This window comes from Mobula hypostoma, chromosome 5, assembly GCF_963921235.1.
Source record: "Mobula hypostoma chromosome 5, sMobHyp1.1, whole genome shotgun sequence".
NCBI classification, from domain to species: domain Eukaryota; kingdom Metazoa; phylum Chordata; class Chondrichthyes; order Myliobatiformes; family Myliobatidae; genus Mobula; species Mobula hypostoma.
The window spans coordinates 41,792,037-41,811,635 of NC_086101.1; the positions used below are offsets into that span (position 1 = coordinate 41,792,037).

At 41.7% G+C, this 19,599-nt stretch overlaps 1 protein-coding gene across 4 annotated transcripts in view; it reads right to left on the minus strand.

Moving 5' to 3' along the window:
• The window catches only part of LOC134346784 (protocadherin-9), an 850,226-nt gene that overhangs the window by 314,061 nt on the left and 516,566 nt on the right, over nucleotides 1-19,599 (minus strand). For 3 of the 4 annotated variants that reach the window (XM_063048433.1, XM_063048432.1, XM_063048431.1), the window contains exon 2: nucleotides 5,362-5,563. In XM_063048433.1, the coding sequence (XP_062904503.1) occupies nucleotides 5,362-5,563 (202 nt within the window). Of the gene's footprint in view, nucleotides 1-5,250; nucleotides 5,564-19,599 lie in introns of all 4 variants that reach the window. The other variant, XR_010018022.1, reaches the window with a different exon arrangement.

Genomic DNA, 19,599 nt, shown 5'->3' on the forward strand with positions numbered 1-19,599 from the left:
TCATATATTAAATTGTAACCTAGTTTACAACCCAATGGCATGAACACTGAATTTTCTAATTTCAGATAACCAACATCCCTGCCATCAACATCACACACAGACTCACCCATCTGCTTCAATTTTTTTGGCTTTGCTCACCTCTCCTTCTCCTGGTTCCATTGGCCCACCATCCCTTCCCCATCATGGTTCCACCGATCACCTATCAGCCTCTAGCTCATTCTCCACTACCTGACCCCGCCCAACCGCCACACACAGATATACACATATCATAGGTTTCCCCTTTGAAGGCGTATTGACATTCAAACTTTACTCTGTTGGCTATTTCTACTCTTCCATGTCACTATTTCCATTGCAAGGTCAAAACCCAAAATGTCAACCTGTACACCCTTTCCCTCCAAAGATGGTGATTGACAACTGAGTTCTTCCAGCCTCCTCTACCTTTCTTGGTCTAATCTCATTGTAAGTTCCAAGTAAGAAATCTTCCTGCACAGCCCTGGCAAACAACAATTTCCTGTGCTGTCATCTGTATTCCCACATCACACACACTCACATTTCATGTGCCCAAGATGGGAGTGTTTTATTTGACAAACTTGTTCCTTAAGGGATCTACTTACTTTAAAAAAATCTATTTTCCTCCAGCTACAGTAATCAGATTTTTTTTTAGTCTATCAGTTTTGTCCAGTATTTCATTGCCTTGCTGTTTAAACTAAACTTTATCCTCGCTATCAAAGAAAAGCAATGAAACATTAAAAAAAATGCACTTATTTTACAGACAAAATTCCTAATAAGATAATGTGACATACTCTTTCACACTTGCAACACACTTGCTCCAACTTTCTGGGCTTCTATAAACAAAACAGTCCTTTCTGATACATGCTTGTTCTGCTTTCTTGAGTATTAGGGTGGCACAAATCGTGTATAGCTCACTTAACTTTAATAAAATCTCACAATGTACCACATTTTCCAGTTCCACATATTATGAATTCATCATCTCATGAGCACATAACCTTTTATTGACTAAACTTTTCTTTGGGTCTCTTTTTGGTTCCTTGACAGTCAATGTGGAAACATTCATGCAGCACACATAGTGTTCCCACTCAAGGGAGGAATTAAATTTCAACAAAAAAACATTGATTAACAGCTTAGATAATTATTTAAATACAGAATGCAGATAAGTGAAGTTAAGAGGGATACAGTGTATGAACCACAAAAGTTAGCAGGCAGGTTCAACTAGAAAGTAAATGATACTTTGGTCTTTAAGGGATTCAAGCTTAAGGACAGGGAGGTTTTTGTTACCCCTGCATAGGGTGTTGGGAAACCCACATCTGGAATACTGTGTAGTGTTTAGACCACAAAACCATAAGCAGAGTTATGCCACTTGGCCTATCGAGTTTGCATCATAAACCTCAGCATTATATCCTTGCTTTTATCTTCTAGTCCTCTTGAAATGAATGCTGACATTGCATTTGACTTCCATACCACCTGTGAGTCAAGCTTTGGGGAATCCTGCACAAGGACTCCATCATATGATTTAAAATTCCTTCAGAACCTGATTCTCCTGCTTTCTCTCCGTTAGCTTTGATACTCTGACTAATCAAGAAACTATCAGCCTCCGTTTTAAATATATGCATTGACTTGGCCTCCACAGTTGTCTGTGGAAATGTAATCCTCAGTTTCACCAGCCTCTGGCTAAAGAAATCCCTTCTCCTTTCTGTTCTACATGGAGATCCTTCTTTTCTGATGCTCTGCTTTCTGGTCTGAAACTCCCTCACTATACAAAACATCCTCTACACATTCACTCTATCTAGACCTTTCAATATTTGACAGGTTTCAATGAGATATTCCTCATTCTTCTAAACTCCAGTACAGGCCCAAAGTGTTTAAACATTCCTCATAAACCCTTTAATTAATGGAGAGGTTTATGTGAACCTCTCTGGACCCTTTCCAATGCCAGCACATCTTTTCTCAGATAAGGGGCCCAAAACTGCTCACAATACTACAAGTGTGGTCTGACCAATGCATTATAAAGCCTCAGCATTATATTCTTGCTTTTTTCTTCTAGTCCTCTTGAAATGAATGCTAACATTGCATTTGCCTTCCATACCACCTGAAAGTCAAACTTAAGTGAATCCTGGACAAGGACTCCAAAGTCCCTCTTCACCATCGAACTTTGAATTTTCTTCCTGTATAGAAAATAGTCTATAACTTTATTCCTCATTTTGGGCCTCTTGCAACGCAAATGCAATGTTAGCAGTCATTTTCCAAAGACTAAAATATAAAAACAAGGATGTAATGCTGAAACTTTAAAGGTCTTAGTCAGACCTCATTTTGAATATTGTAAGTAGTTTTGGTACCCATATTTAAGAGAGGATTTGTTGGCATTGGAGAGCGTCCAGAGGAGATTTACGAGAATGATCTCAGGAATGAAAGGGTATGAGGAGCGATTGATGGCTCTGTGCCTATAGTCACTGGAACTTAGAAGAATGAGATTGTAATCTCATTGAAGCCCACTGAATATTGAAAGGCCTACATAGAGTGGACATGGAGATGATGTTTCCTATAGTCAAGGACCAGCCTCAGAGTAGAATGACATCCTGTCAGAACAGAGATGAGGAGGAATTTCTTTTGCCAGAAGATGCACTGTGACACAGCTGTGGAAACCATGTCATTGGGTACATTTAAAGCAGAAGTTGATACGTTTTTGATTAGTAAGGGGGTCAATAGTTATGAGGAGAAGGGAGGAGAATGGGGTTGAGAGAGATAATAAATTAACTATGATAGAATGGTGGAGCAGACCTAATGGGCTGAGTGGCCTAATTCTGTTCCTATGGCTTATGGTCTTATCCAAAAAAAGGATATATCAACATTGGACACAGTTTATTTGAAATTTAGCAGGTTAATTGAGAGGGTGAGATGTTCAGCAATTTGTATTTGTATTCATCAGAGTTTGGAAGAATGAGGAGCGAGGAACAAGTAAGATCATAATGGTAAATTTTGAGATGCTTTCACTAGCAAGGGAGTCACAACCAAGGGGACATAGCTACAACTTAAGGGACAGATCATTTGAAACTGAGGTGCAGAAATTTCATTTTTTTAGAGGGCGGTGAATTTCTGGAATTCACTGCAGTAAGGATGGTGGAGTCCTGGTAATTAGACATATTTAAGGTGTAGCACTAAGTATTTGAAAGATGGGTGAAGTAAAGATTACGGGAAACAGGTGAAGAAGGGTTGAGATCAACCATGGTCATACTGAATGGCAGGGCAGACTTGAGAGGCCAAATGGCCTATTCCTGCTCATATTTTCTTTTTCTTGTGTACTGGGGAAAAGCAAAAGAATGGGAAGTTATCATAAACTCTGGGCCCTCAGAACTGTAGATTTTAATGTGTTCTGCTGAGCAGGCAGCATACATACACACCAGATTAAATGTAGTGAGGTCCTTCTCGACACCAAAGGTAAATTGGAACAAATGCCGAGCTCACAGTGTTGCTGACCAATCCAACAGGGCTCTAGGCTCTTTAGTTTCCAAATGCCACCGTATCAATGTGTCAGTTCCATTATTTCCACTCTGGTTTCTTCTGTAGTTGATGTCCTGATGTCTGCAAGTCTGGGAGCTCGGTCTGTAGGTTGAAGGCCCTGAGGAGGCCTGACCTGGGATTGGAAGCCTATTTGTGAGTGGGGGGAAAGGTGGGTGTTTTCGCACTTGTTGCTTACCGTATATCAGCTGCGTGTTGTTCAGTTGAACACCGTGGGCATGTTATATTAGCACTGGAAAGTGTGGCAACACTTCCAGCTACTTCCAGCACATCTGCAGATTGTGTTGGCTGTAATCTCAAATAGCAAATTTGATTGTATGCTTCATTGAACATGTGATTAATAAACCTCATTGGGCACTATCTTAAAATGATCCCTGTGGCGATAGAAGACAGAAATTTTCTTCAATTACATGTAAAAACACTGGAGCTCACTGAGGGGCGATAGATTCTTTGCTTTGCCCAATGACATGAAATGTACTGCTTTAATTTTGACTTGGTTTACAGTGATAAGGAACAGGAAGGTTTGCTAACGTCCTCTAACACACTCACTAGAGACTTCATCCTTCATCAAGATCTGCTAGCTTGAGCCTGGTCATAGCTTAGATGAGATGTTCCTGGAATGTGAGTCAATAACTATAAGCATACATCAGAAGCAGGATTAGGCAAATCGTTCCTTGAAGCCTGCTTCACCATTCAATAAGATCATGACTAATATGACTGTGACCTCCACAGTCCCTCCTACCCGCAATAGCCCTTCATTCCTTGTTTATCAAGACCCTTGGGAGTTTAGAATCATAACTTCATCAGCAGAATACAAGACAGGAGGATAATTAACCACACACTCTCCCATTCTATTTTGCAATCTGCTTGTTCCATAAACCCAAGTGTTAAGGTACCACATTGTAAAGCAATGATATCTGATCAAAATTCAAATTATGCATATATTCAGGAATTAAGGCTCAGCAGGCAGCCAATTGGATCATACAAGATAATGACTTATATGCTACTCATAAATAACTTTAAGTGGCAGCAAAATAGGATTTGTAAAAATCTCATTCAAGATCAGGTCTGATAAATATTCATAAACTGATGGAACACAAAATCAGGTATAGAAGATCAAGTTACAATTCACACACAAAAAAGAACATCACGGTGGAAGGAAACTTATGCAATAAACAATATCTGTTTTTCTCAATGAATGGAAATTAGCATCTAGGTGTCAGTGACCCTTTACAAAATAAATAGTTACAACAACTATCTATGCTCTCTCACTAAAATTACATTTGTAAAAGGGGGGGGAGAGAATTTGAAGAATGTTTTGATTGTATTGCAGAACTCAGACCCTAGAGATGTGAATGGGAGGAAGTGATGTGACGGGGGAAAACCAAAAGAGAAAATGACCATCAGTTTGACCATGTCCCTAATTTACCCATTTTCACAACCAACCACCCATCTCACTCCAAGCCCAACTGAATCCCAGCAGCACATACATTTTGAAACTGCACCATTATGGAAAGCGGTATCAGTTACTTTCTAGTTTATTTGTTGTTAAAATGAGGCTTCCTTCAAGACAATGTAGCTGCAAATCTCCATGTCTGTCACAGAGTGAAGAGAGGGCTCCAAAAACATCTCAGTGCAGTTTGTAATCTGAGCAGTGGATCCACGTGCCGGTTGGGAACACATTAAGATTACGTAAGGGATGCAATGAGAGCTGACCTGTGACGGGGCAGACATCAGGACTAAAGTAAAGTTCAGTGCGGTCCCTGGCCGGAGGAAGCTTTGATTGCACAGCACCAATGTCTGGAAGAGGAAGAAGCAGTCACTTACTGGAGTTGGGGTCGGAATTGCCATCGGCTTCGGTCCTCTTGTCTGGGGAAGCCTGCTCGTAGAACTCGTCCTGCGGCTGAACCAGAGGGAGAGGGTGTGAGATCAGCGGGCCACCATTTACCGGCTCGTGGTCTCCCAGACCACTATCACTGCAGCTTTCCTGGGAGCCATCGGGGAGGTGAAATGTAACGCGTCTCTGAGACTAGAAAGAAGAGCAAAGAACATGGGTGTTAATGCTCTTCTTTACTTCACTCCCACCCCCAGCATTTGGACAAACTACATTGAATTGCTCCTTTGTCCCCTTTATCCCAGAAGACAGGACAATTTACTGTTTATTCCCCTCTGCCACAAACAACCATTGAGGAGAAAAAAGACATATTTACAAGCAAACCTATATTTACATATTTAATTATGGCACCTTATTTCAAGGGACCTCCAATGGCAGAACTTCCATACCTGAATCTGAGTCTGTGCTTTCAAGTCTTACACAGGAACCATACAGTCAGTCATTGAATTATACTGCATAGGAATAGGGATTTCAGCAATACTAATTCTATTTTGTTCTCCGCATCATCTTCCCTCCAGATTCTACAATTCACATACACACTCAAGGCTTTCTAAGCAGCCAATTGATCTAAAAAGCCTTACGTTGCCAAGATGCGATCACAGGGAGAACGTGCAGACTCCACATAGACTGCACTGGAGGCCAGAATTGAACCTCAAGTGCTTCTGTGCCATTATGCCCTCACAGTTGGCGGCTAAAATCTATTCTGGTCAGCCAACAAAAAAACATAACATTGTGGTGGCTGTAATTTGCACCATGTCTTGGTAATCCAGTTTCCGAGTCCTTAAGCCTTTAACATTGTAGCATGTACCGAGTGGGGCGAATTATGAAGATGTTGGAAACGAGGAGATCCTTATGTAACACTGATGCTGTTCACACGCATCGCTCATTAATGATTCCCCAACCCTATAACTGGCGCACCAATCGTGAGTTGGACAGCTACGAGAGAGGAGGTGGCGACAGGTCCAGGAGCAAAGTTTAAAAGGGGAAAGCTTTGTGGGAACTCGGCTATAACCAGAGCACCAACCGTGTGTTGGAGAGCAGAAAAGGTTCAGGCATTTCCTGAGGAGACTGAGGTCCTTTAACATCTGTAGGATGATGCTGAGGATGTTCTACGAGTCTGTGGTGGCCAGTGCTATCATGTTTGCTGTTGTGTGCTGGGGCAGCAGGCTGAGGGTAGCAGACACCAACAGAATCAACAAACTCATTCGTAAGGCCAGTGATGTTGTGGGGATGGAACTGGACTCTCTCACGGTGGTGTCTGAAAAGAGGATGCTGTCTAAGTTGCATGCCATCTTGGTCAATGTCTCCCATCCACTACATAATGTACTGGCTGGGCACAGGAGTACATTCAGCCAGAAAGTCATTCCACCGAGATGCAACACAGAACATCATAGGAAGTCATTCCTGCCTGTGGCCATCAAACTTTACAACTCCTCCCTTGGAGGGTCAGACACCCTGAGCCAATAGGCTGGACCTGGACTTATTTCCTGGCATAATTTACATATTACTATTTAATTATTTATGGTTTTATTACTACTTAATTATTTATGGTGCAACTGTAACGAAAACCAATTTCCCCCGGGATCAATAAAGTATGATTATGACTATGACTATGACTATAAAAGGGAGACACTGCCGAGTGAAGCTGTCATCGACGAGAGGTCTGAATCAGAGTGGTAGGACTTTGGCTCACTTGGTCTTTCCTTGCATATTTTGAGGATTAGAGAGCATGTCTGTAGGGTTAGTACTTAGCTCTGGGTGTCAGATGTAGGAATCCTGGAAATCTTCCAGTCTCCCAGATGGCCACATCTGCACCAGGTGCACCAAGATGCAGCTGCTGAGAGATTGTGTTAGGGATCTGGAGCTGCGGCTTGATGACCTGCAGCTGACTGGGGAAAGTGAGCAGGAGACAAATAGAAGACACAGAGAGTCATCCTGAGGCTGCAGTAGTTAGGTAAGTGGGTGACTGTCAGGGAAGGGAAGGGAAGAGCTCAGAGAGTAGAGAGCATCCCTGTGGCCATCCCCTTTCAGTAATCATTATCTTATTTTGGGTGCTGTTGAGGGTGTGACCTGACAGAGGACGACCACAGCAGTCAGGTCTCTGGCACTGAGCCTAGTTCTGTGGTCCGAAAGGGAGAGAAGAAGATGAGGAATGCAGTAATCATAATGGATTCCATAGTGAGGGGAACAGACAGGAGATCCTGTCAGCCTGATCGAGATACCCGCATGATGTGTTGCCTCCCAGGTGCCAGGGTACGTGATGTCTCGGATCAGGTGCAGAGTATTCTGAAGGGAAAGGGTGAACAGCCAGAAGTCTTGGTACACATTGGTACCGATGACATAGGTAGAAATATGGAGGAGGTCCTGAAGAGAGAATTCGCGGAGTTGGGTAGGAAGCTGAAAAGCAGGACCTCCAGGGTAGTGATCTCAGGATTGCTGCCTGTGCCACATGCTAATGAGCGCAAGAATAGCATGATTATGCATATTAATGCATGGCTGAGAGACTGGTGTAACGGGCAGGGCTGCGGGCTCCTGGATTACTGGGGCCTCTTCTGGGGGAGGTACGACCTGTACAAAAAGGATGGGTTATGCCTGAATCCAAAGGGGTCCAATATCCTAGCAGGCAGGTTTAAGAGAGCTGTTAGGGTGGGTCTAAACTAATTTGGCAGGGGAGTGGGAACCAGAGTGATAGGGCTGAGAAAGGGGAAAACAGAAATAACTTATAGATAGCGTGCAACAGAGATGACAGAAAGGACAGGCAGGAGATGAGGCTTAATCACAACCAGTAGGATGATTTACAGGGTAATAGAGGGGTGGTGCAGTTAAAACAGAAAGCAACAGATACTGGACTGAAAATATATTTGAATGCACCCAGCATAAGAAATAAAATGGATGATCTTGAAATTCAGCTACAGATTAGCAAGTATGACATTGTGGCTATCTCTGAAACTTGGCTGCCATTGGGTGCTGAATGTCCACGGATATACCGTGTAACAGAAAGATAAATTAATAGGCAGAGGGGGTGGTGCGACCCTGTGTATAGGAAACAATATTAAATCATTAGAAAGGGATGACAAAGGATTGCAAGGTGTAGAGTCTTTATGGGTTGAGTTAAGAAATGGCAGGGGTAAAAGGACCATAATGGCAGTTGTATACAAGCCTCCAAAAAGCAGCCGAGATGTGGATTACAAATTACAGCAGGAGATAGAAAAGGTTGTCAGAAGGGCAATGTCATGATAATCGTTGGGGATTGTAACATGAAAGTGGATTGGGAAAACCAGGCCAGTACTGGACCTCAAGAGAGAGAATTTGAAGATTGTCTAAGGCCTAGCTTTTTAGAACAGCTTGTTGTTGAGCCCACTAGGGGATCAGCTGTGCTGGATTGGGTGTTGTGCAATGATATGGAGGTGATAAGAGAGCTTAAGGTTAAGGAATCCTTAGGGAACAGTGATCACAATATGATTGAGTTCACTTTGAAATACGAGAAGGAGAAACTAAATTCCAATGTGTCGGTATTTCAGTGGGATAATTGAAATTACGTGTACAAGGCATGAGAGGGGAACTGCCCAAAGTTGACTGGAAAGGGACACTAGCAGGAAGGACAGCAGAGCAGCAATGGCTGGAGTTTCTGTGAAAAATGAGGGAAGTGCAGGACAGATATATTCCAAATAAGAAGAAATTTTTGAATGGAAGAAGAACACTACCATGTTTGACAAGTGAAGTCAGAGCCAAAGTAAAAGCAAAAGAGAGGGCAGTCAAGAAAGTCAAAGCTAGTGGGAAGACAGAGGATTGGGAAGCTTTTAAACACTTGCAGAAGGAAACTAAGAAAGTCATTAGGAAGGAAAAGATAAATTATGAAAGGAAGCTGGCGACTAATATCAAAGAGATACTAAAAGCTTTTTTAAGTATATGAAGAGTAAAAGAAAGTTGAGGGTAGATATAGGACCAATAGCAAATGACACTAGAGATATTGTAATGAGAGACACAGAGATGGCAGAAGAACTGAATGCGTATTGTGCATCAGTCTTCACAGTGGAAGACACCTGCAGGATACCGGACATTCAAGAGTGTCAGGGAAGTGAAGTTTGTGCAGTGAAAGTTACAACTGAGTAGGTGCTTAGGAAGCTTAATGGTCTGAGAGTGGATAAATCTCCTGGATCTGATGGAATGCACCCTCGGGTTCCGAAGGAAGTAGCTGGAGAGATTGCGGAGGCATTAGCAATGATCTTTCAAGAATCGATAGACTCCAGCATTTTACTGGATGACTGGAAAATTACAAATGTTACCCTGCTATTTAAGAAGGGTGGGAGGCAGCAGAAAGGAAACTATAGACCTGATAGCCTGACATCAGTGGTTGGGAAGTTGTTGGAATCGATTGCTAGGGATGAGTTTACAGAGTACCTAGAGGCATATGACAAGATAGGCCAAAGCTAGCATGGTTTCCTAAAAGGAAAATCCTGTCTGACTAACCTACTGCAATATTTTGAGGAAATTACAAGCAGGTTAGACAAAGTTGATGTAGTAGGTGTGGTGTATTTGGATTTTCAGGAGGCCTTTGACAAGGTGCTGCACATGAGGCTGCTTAGCAAGATAAGAGCCCATGGAATTACAGGGAAGTTACTGGCATGAGTGGAGCATTGGCTGATTGACAGAAAACAGAGTGGGAATAAAGGAATCCTATTCTGGCTGGCTGCCAGTTACCAGTGGAGTTCCACAGGGGTCGGTGTTGGGACTGTTGCTTTTTATAATTTAATGTCAATGATTTGGTTGATGGGATTAATGGATTTTTGGCTAAATTTGCCGATGATACAAAGATAGGTGGAGAAGTGGGTAGTGTTGAGGAAACAGAGAGCCCATTGATAGACTTAGATAGTTTAGAGGAATGGGCTAAGAAGTAGCAAACAAAATACAATGTTGGAAAGTGCATAGTCATGCAACACACATCAAAGTTGCAGCGGGCCAGGCAGCATCTCTAGGAAGAGGTACAGTCAATGTTTCGGGCCAAGACCCTTCATCAGGACTAACTGAAGGAAGACCTAGTAAGAGATTTGAAAGTGGGACGGGGAGGGGGAGATCCAAAATGATAGGAGAAGACAGGAAGGCGAGGGATGGAGCCAAGAACTGGACAGTTGATTGCCAAAAGGGATATGAGAGGATCATGGGACAGGAGGCCCAGGGAGAAGGAAAAGCGGGGGGGGGGGAGGAACCCAGAGGATGGGCAAGGGGTATAGTCAGAAGGACAGAGGGAGAAAAAGGAGAGAGAGAGAGAGAAAGAATGTGTGTATATAAATAAATAACGGATGGGGTACGAGGGGGAGGTGGAGCATTAGCGGAAGTTTGAGAAGTCGATGTTCATGCCATCAGGTTGGAAGTTACCCAGACGGAATGTAAGGTGTTGTTCCTCCAACCTGAGTGTGGCTTCATCTTTACAGTAGAGGAGGCCTGTGGATAAACATATCAGAATGGGAATTGGATGTGGAATTAAAATGTGTGGCCACTGGGAGATCCTGCTTTCTCTGGCGGACAGAGCAAATAGTCATATATATATATATATATATATACACACACACACAGAGTGTATAGTTATGCTCTTTGGTGGAAGAAATAAATGGGCAGACTATTATTTAGATGGGTAGAAAATTCAAAATGCAGAGATGCAAAGGGATTTGGGAGTTATTGTGCAGGATACCCTATAGGTTAACCTCCAGGTTGAGTTGGTGATGCAGAAGGTGAATGCAATGTTGACATTAATTTCTAGGGGTATGGAATATAAAAGCAGGGTTGTGATGTTGAGGCTCTAAAAGGCACTCGTGAGACCGCACTTGGAGTATTGTGCGCAGTTTTGGGCTCCTTATTTTAGAAAGGATATACTGACTTTGGAGAGGGTTCAGAGAAGATTGACAAGAATGATTCCAGGAATGAAAGGGTTACCGTATGAGGAACGTCTGGTAGCTCTTAGGCTGTATTCCCTGGAGTTCAGGAGAATGACGGGGGATCTCATATAAACATTCCGAAAGTTAAAAGGCCTGAACAGATTAGATATGGCAAAGTTACTTTCCATGGTAGGGGAGACTAGGACAAGTGGGCATGACTTCAGGATTGAAGGACATCCATTTAGAACAGAGATACGGAGAAATTACTTTAGTCATTGGGTAGTAAATCTGTGGAATTTGCTGCCACAAGCGGCTGTGGAGGCCAAGTCATTGGGTGCATTTAAGGAAGAGATAGATAGATTCTTGATTAGCCAGGGTATCAAAGGGTATGGGGAGAAGGCAGGGGAGTGGGGTTGACTGGAAAAATTGGATCAGCCCATGATTGAATGGCAGAGCAGACTTGATGGGCTGTATAGTCTGCTTCTGCTCCTATATCTTGTGGTCTTATGGTCTTAACCCCAGCCACTGGGCTAAACTTTGCAAGTGTAACAATTTGAGGCCATTTTAACTTTTGTTTCATACCAGGAACAAGAAATACATTTCCACTCAAGTTCAGATGCTAGTTTCAATTTTTGGATCTGATGTTGGAAAAGCTCTCCCTAATGCCCTTGCTGATATTTATCTGCACACCAACAATACCAAATCAGATCCCATGGCTGACATCACAAAGAAAAGAAATGCCAGAAACACTCTGCAGGTCAGGGAGCATCCACGGAGAGAGGAAAGTAGTTAATGTTTAAGGAATAAATCTTAACACTTCAAAGCCAAGTCCAGCCCTGAAATGTTGATTCTATTTTACTTTACGCATAGATGCCACCTAACTCAATGAGGGCATGCAACACTTTATTTCAGGTTTACAGCATTTGCAATTTTCTTTTCCATCATAATGCTGATGAGGGAAACTGGCTAAGTACTAAGTGGCTGCCTTTTTTCCCCACATGGACTATATTTTGAAGATACCTTCTGCTGCAATAGAGCACCTTTAAAAGCTCTGAGGTGTTATGAAAACGCAACTCTTTTTTTTGGTGATACAACAACAATGTTTCTAGCAGCTTAACTGTGCAAAAACATTCCAATCAGCTTAAACAGTAACGGAGAAAATTAGAATGTAACTGAAGCATTAAGAAGGCAAACAAATTGTTATTTATTCTAAAGCAGATGGAGTGCGAAAATAGTAAAGCTTTGTTACAAATGTACAGAGCAACGGAAAAGTACTTTTGTCGTAAGATGTAAAGTTCTGATCTTTCATAGGGAGGAACATGCTTACAATGGAATGGTTTACAAAAGGTTCACTGGGCTGAGTGCTAGGACTGTCTACTTTGTGAGGGCTAAGGAGGGCTTTCAAGCAATGAGTTTAAGTAAGGTGTGTTGGCGCATGGCCAAGTGGTTAAGGCATTCGTCTAGTGATTTGAAGGTCGCTAGTTCGAGCCTTGGCAAGTGTGTCCTTGAGCAAGGCACTTAACCACACATTGCTCTGCGACGACATTGGTGCCAAGCTGTATGGGTCCTAGTGCCCTTCCCTTGGACAACATCAGTGGCATGGAGAGGGGTGACTTGCAGCATGGGCAACTGCCGGTCTTCCATACAACCTCGCCAAGGCTTGCACCCTGGAAATCTTCTAAGGCGCAAATCCATGGTCTCATGAGACTAACAGATGCCTATAAAACACTCAAAAACTCCTACAGATGTACCAAGGAGAGCATTCTGACAGGCTGAAAGTTGTAAAATTAGTCAGCTCCATCATGGGTAATAACCTACATGGTGTCTACGACATCTTCAAGGATCATGCCTCAGAAAGGCGAAGCCCTTCATTAAGGACCCCACCACCCAGGACATGCCCTCTTTTCATTGTTACTATCAGAAGGGAGGTATTGAAGCCTGAAGGCACACATTCAGTGATTCAGGAACAGCTTCTTCCCCTCTGCCATCCGATTTTTAAATGGACAGTGAACCCATGATCACTACTTCACTAGTTTTTGTTACATTTCTATTTTTTTGCACAACTTATTTTAATTTAACTCTTTACCTTAGTGTAATTCATTTTTTTCTATATTTATCATGTATTTCATTGTACTGCTGCTGCAAAGTTAACAAATTTCACAACATATGCCAGCGATATTAAACCTGATTCTGATTCTGATTCTGAGAAGTGATCTTATTGAAAGATAAAAGATTCTGAGAAGCTTGACAGAGAGGGTTAGGAGCATGGGAACCGTAGCCCTTTCTGAGTGCAAAGGAAGCATGGCAAACACTGGCATGTGATACAGATACTGAAATATCAGGATTTCTAATGGTGGGCTATTAGAATTGTTATTGTAATCAGTCATTATTTTAGTTTATGTTGGTGAGCAAATTACTGACAGCAATTACATTGCTGTAAGCCAAAAATGTTTTTGGAACAAATTATAGACATAATAAAATTTATATTCAGACCATTCACCTCCTATCTTCTCCATCTCCAGATCCATCTAGAATAAGCACTGAATATGTTTAGGAACCATAGATGGTAGTATGTTTAAACAAAAGCACAGTTGGTGACTTTTCCCTTGCTGGATGAATCCAAAATGAACGGGCATTGACAATAGATATGGATCCACCCATTTAAGGTTACATGTCCTCCCTCAGAGGCCAGTACAGCTTTGGGAATCTTTCGTTTATCTAACTGTGGAGCTTAATTCATCCAGTAATGTCAAGGGTAAGGTCAGGGTGAAGGGTTTGTTGGAATTGGACCAGAAAGTGATAGCAAGGCAAATAGGGAATCAGTGTGACAGCAGTGAAGCAAGCACAAAAGATCAGATAGCCAATTCCTGATCTGCCTCATTCTGATTCTTACACACTCTAATGCTTGTTTCAAAGTTCAGAGTAAGTGTCCTTTCTGGAACTGACCATCTGAACAAAAATAGACTTGTCAACTCTTCTATGCCCACCTATTTATGAAATCAACAGGGATTTACTTAGCACTTCTACAAGGAGTGGAATCAAATAAAACTTTAAAGCTTGTCACTCAGAGAGAGACTCAAAAAAAAGGGAGCAAGACACTTGATGATTTAAAAAGCACCATGAGGGAAAGAGATGGAGAGACAGTGTATGCAAACTCTGACTGTTCTGGTCTTTGGAGCTTTGCACACTTTTAAAAATAATAACTGGATGGTTTGTTTATGATCTCACCTGTGGTAATGGATACTCTCAGAGCTACAACCCACATTTGAAAGGGGAAGTAAGTTCTTTCACAGGAAATGCAACATCATTACATAATGATAGCATGCAACTTGAAGGACAGTGTAGAGACTGAATTTGGTCCATTACTGTCCGTCAGGTAAGGAAATTCACTATCTTTACCTAGTCTTTTGATCCAGCAATCTTAACTACATCAGAGCTTCATTAATTTAAAGCATACTATCCCAGAGTGCTGAATTGGCAATTATGATCAAAAAATTGCGATAAACTCATTTTCAGCTGTTTTAATCAAATCTCACCTAGTTACCACCTTTAAATACACAAGGTAAAATTTGTTAAAATTCTAATTAAAAATGTTTTAAAACTCCATGTTCTCCATGATGGCAGATTGTGTGTTTGGTAAAATGCAAATGGTTTTTGATTTTGAGTGTAAAGGGTTGTAAATTGTTGGAATTCGCTACCCAAGGGACTTCTGAAGATTGAGTCATAGAATATATTCAAGACTTAGACTGCTTTTTAAACTGTGGGGGAGTTGAGAGTTTTAGGTAGAATATAGACCTAAGACTAAGATCTTATTGAATAGTGGAGTCAGTATCCAGCAACTGCTAGTTCTTTTTCTCAACTTCAGCTGAAAAACATCTACTTCAGATTTGTAATGCAAATAGAAAATACAGACCTTAAGTGTATTATTTTCATTTTTTTTTCTTCTACAGAGCTAATTTTCACTGCTCTGTGATACATTTACAAGTGTTCAAGGATGTTTCTATATTTACAACAGCAAAGTTTTTTTTACAATTCACTGCTACCTTTTATTCTTACTGTAGCATGTAATATCACACCTATATATTAATAATGCAAAATAATTTATGAGCAGCGAATACCCTCTTATACAATCTGAATTATAGTGAAACTGGCACTTTCTTCAACTTTAATCAACATCCTCACTGCTCACTCCATTACTGAATGCTCATTTTCTTTCCTGTGCCATCTCAGCCAATAGGTTTCAACTCTATAATGTGAACATCATTATCACAACAGCTTCTGTAGCCTTGAAAATCACACCTATTGTGATGGGTCAGAACTTCTGGTCCATTCCCAGTGCCAATACTAAGAAACATCTACACAACCACAAGGGGACCAATTTTCATCCCCAGTGGTGGATTGGTGGATTGGTGGACCTGCAGAGAGTAGTAGACTCAACTCAGTACATCACTGGCATATCCCTTTATTCCATCGGTTAAATTTACTTGAACTGCTGCCTCAAGAAGGCAAGATCTGCCATCAAAGACCTCCACCATCCAGGTCATGCCATGAAGTTGCAACTACCATCAGGCAGCAGGTGCAGAAGCCTAAGGCCCACACTACCTGGATCCAGAACAGCTACTTCCCTTCAACCTTCTGGTTGTTGGACCAACCTGCACAACCACAATCAGTACCTCAGTATAGCAGCACCCTGATCACTTTGCAGTACAATGGACTCTGTTTTCTTTTTGTTCTAATTGTGTTTTTCTTGCATAATGTCTGCATAATTTATGTTTTCTTATAAATGTGTATCTCATGCTATGTGCCTGTGATGCTGAGGTAAGAAAGCTTTTCATTGCTTTCTTGAGCATACAGGTACTTGTGCATTTGATAATAAACTCGACTTTGACTTTGCTTTAGGTCAGTGAAAGCAAGTTCATTCCATTCAATGAACAGGAGATTGGCTCACAGCAAGTAGTTATTTATTCTTGTTTATTTAAACTAGTTTCAGTTTTTTTGAATTAAAATTTAGTCTATAGATACAAAACATAATGTTCATAACATTTAGTTTACTTTTACTTTTCCAAATTTACTGAATGCCTGTGATTGCCAAGGACATTTGAATGTTCCAACCACATAGAGAGCTTCGGTACTTTGTGGCCCATGGGGCAGAAGCTTTGGCAGATGTCGGTGCCATTATGCGAGAGCAGCAGGCTGCCTATGTTGGGCAGTGGTGAAGTTTTAGGGAAAGCTTCCCATGGGAGTGGGGTGGGGCGTCATATGGGAATAGACAGGAGAGGCAGTCAATGGGCACAGGGAAACACACATGATTTGCACCACTACTGGCACAAGAGGGGAAATTGGCCATGCGCCCTCTCACGTCACTTTGAAAATCAATAAACTGCAGATAATGGAAACATAAAATAAAAATAAGAAATAGTGTTAAGCGATTATTATTGGTTTATTTTTTTCTTGTCAGATGTACTGAGGCACAATGAAGAATTTTGATTTGCATGCCACCCATATTGATCTTTTCATTACCACAGTGCACTGACACAGTGCAAAGGAAAACAATAAGAGAATGACAAATACTGGTACAGGTATCGATTATAACTGATGCTTCAATGACAAACTCTGCCATCTTCATTGTGGACGATGCCTGGGCATGCCTAGTCCAGTGGTATTTATACCCCCATAGACTGTCCCTCCTAACTGGTTAATCCTCAGGAGGGATGGACTACAGTGGTATAAATACGCCTGGACTAGACGTGTCCAGATGGTAGAATTTGTCATTGAAACGTTTGCTATAATCGATACCCGTACCCGGTTGGAAGCCCGAGAAGAGTTTATTCATCATATACGCTGAGAGAGCTCTAGGCCCATTTTCAGTAATAGAACGTAGAATAAAGTGTTACAACTACAGAGAAAGTGCAGTGCAGGTAGACAATAAAGTGCAAGATCATAAAAGGTAGATTGTGAGGTGAAGAGTTCATTTTATCATACTAGGGGACCCCTACTAGCTTTATAATGGCAGGACAGAAGCTGTCCTTGGGCCTGTGGTATGTGCTTGCAAGCCTTACAATCTTCTGCCTGATGGGAGAGGGGAGAAAAGAGAATGTGTGGGGTGACTGGGGTCTTTGAATATTTTGGCTGCTTTAAAGGGGCAGCAAGAATTGTAGGCAACACGCAGAAGATCAAGCAGTAACTCTGGCCTCTGCCTACCTGCTGAGTGGCAAAATTTAAATCAAAGTCCAGTTTATTGTCATATGCACACCCCGATGCAAGGAAAAACTTATTAGCAGTAGCATCACAGGCACACAACATTAGTTTTCAGCAAGATCTGTTTCAATTCCAAAAGACATAGCTTCTCAACTGTACCATGATCCAGCAGAGCCTGCCACTTTACAAATGACAACAGCCTTGTGTGCAGAGTGTCACTTCTGTCGCACACAAATCAGCACTCAATCACACATTGGACCTTGACCTGAATGAAAGACAACACATTTTCTGTTGATATTTAAAGCTGTGGATTCCCTGCTGTCTTACAAGCTTGCAGAGACATTGTAAGGGCAGCCGATGACCCAGAAGGGCCAAGCGTCCTCTTTACTGCGGAACCAGACTCGTGTCAGCTACTGGGATATTATATGCATGTGGAAATAGAAAGCAAATCTTGGCTAGTAAAACACCAGCAACGAATGCCACATTTCCTCAACACTGTCATTTGTTCAGGAAATCTTTGCTACACCACATTCTTCGCATCAGTTTGGAATAACGCTGAGGTTTTTTATGGGCTAGTTGAGGTCCAAGCATTACTTACTACGGGAAGGTGAATGCCCACTGAATATAGTTCTATACTTTCAACTTGACTCTGGTAGAAGGGCCACAAAATGTGTGATGAAGCTTGCCTGGCGAAATCTTCGATACAATTTATTGTATGAACTTCCAGCAAGCCTTCGAAATTTTGTGAAGAGAAATTGAGGGCTGCCATAATGAAGCTGATTCATTAGCATCAAGACAGTCAGCCACTAACGAATGGGACAATGCCTCTCTTTGTAAGAAAATAGCTCCAGACTTTTTGTTTTAAATTCGCACTAACTGCTGCTTCGCTATCCCTCTGCAATCTTACTGCTTTCAAAAGGAAGAGGTTCAGGAAACAAAAACGCATTCTTTACGTTAAGTGGTCAGACTCCCACTGCCTCTTCAGCAAGGAATGTGCACTGGGTTCTCATTAAAGAGACAACTTTTGCTGAGTGACCATCAGCTTCCCTTCGCAGAGCTGCAAATTTAACCAAAACTGAGCTCGTTTAGGTTTTGCAACACACAAAAAAAACAACTGATTTGTGCTTTCAGCATTTCACACTTCAGTGCTGTCCTTAAACTAAGGAAGAGCAAAAAATAACTGCAAGCTTGTGTCCTTTACCAAAGTATGTATGAAATAAAATCAGGAAGGAACCCTGGAATATATCAGACCTGCTTCCCTGTTTGATTGGAACACAGCTGATCTGATCAGTGGCACAACATTTTCATCATAACTGGCCCCAAGCACACTCAATAGCTCTGACATGCAAAACCTGCCTAACCCAGCTCAGAATATATTCAATGATTCCAAAAATCCATAGGTGTCTGAGAGTTGAAATTACCCTTCATCATATTAAATGGCCTTTCTCTTCCCATGCGACTTTGTCCCCAGTTCTACTAAGAAATAGCACAACATGCACCGTGTCAAAAGCCCTCAGAATCTTGCATCTCATTCTCTCACCTCTAAAGAGAGCAGACCCAGTCCATTCCGTTTCTCCTCATTGGTCAACTGTTTGATCTCCAGAAACAAGCTGAGTGCCCTCTGATCTACTGTTTGCAAGACTAATATATTCTAGATAACAGAAAGAGACAAAACTGTATTTTGTACTCACGATGTGGTCTTATCTGCATTTTGCCCAGTTGTATGTTGAACTAAACAGAACTTCATCTCTGTAGTACTCTGACTATTTATGTTTTCTATTTAGAAAGTATTGTGAGAATGAACATTCAATAAAGATAGCCCTACCCCAGCAGTGGAACACTACAGACCATCTCTTGCCCTACAGTGGACTTGGTTCTAATTCTACTTCTTTTCACATTAATGTCTTGTTTTTCTCTTCACTGTCTTTTTATAATTGATGAATATATACATGTTTTCCGTGTTGTCTGTTCCTACATGTCTGTGATGCTGCTTTGAGTGAGTTTTCCATTGCTCCTGAATCTCATCATACTTATTGACAATACACTGGTCTTAAGATGCAATTAGATTATGGTGGAAAAGTCATGGAGCCTCTGGAAAAC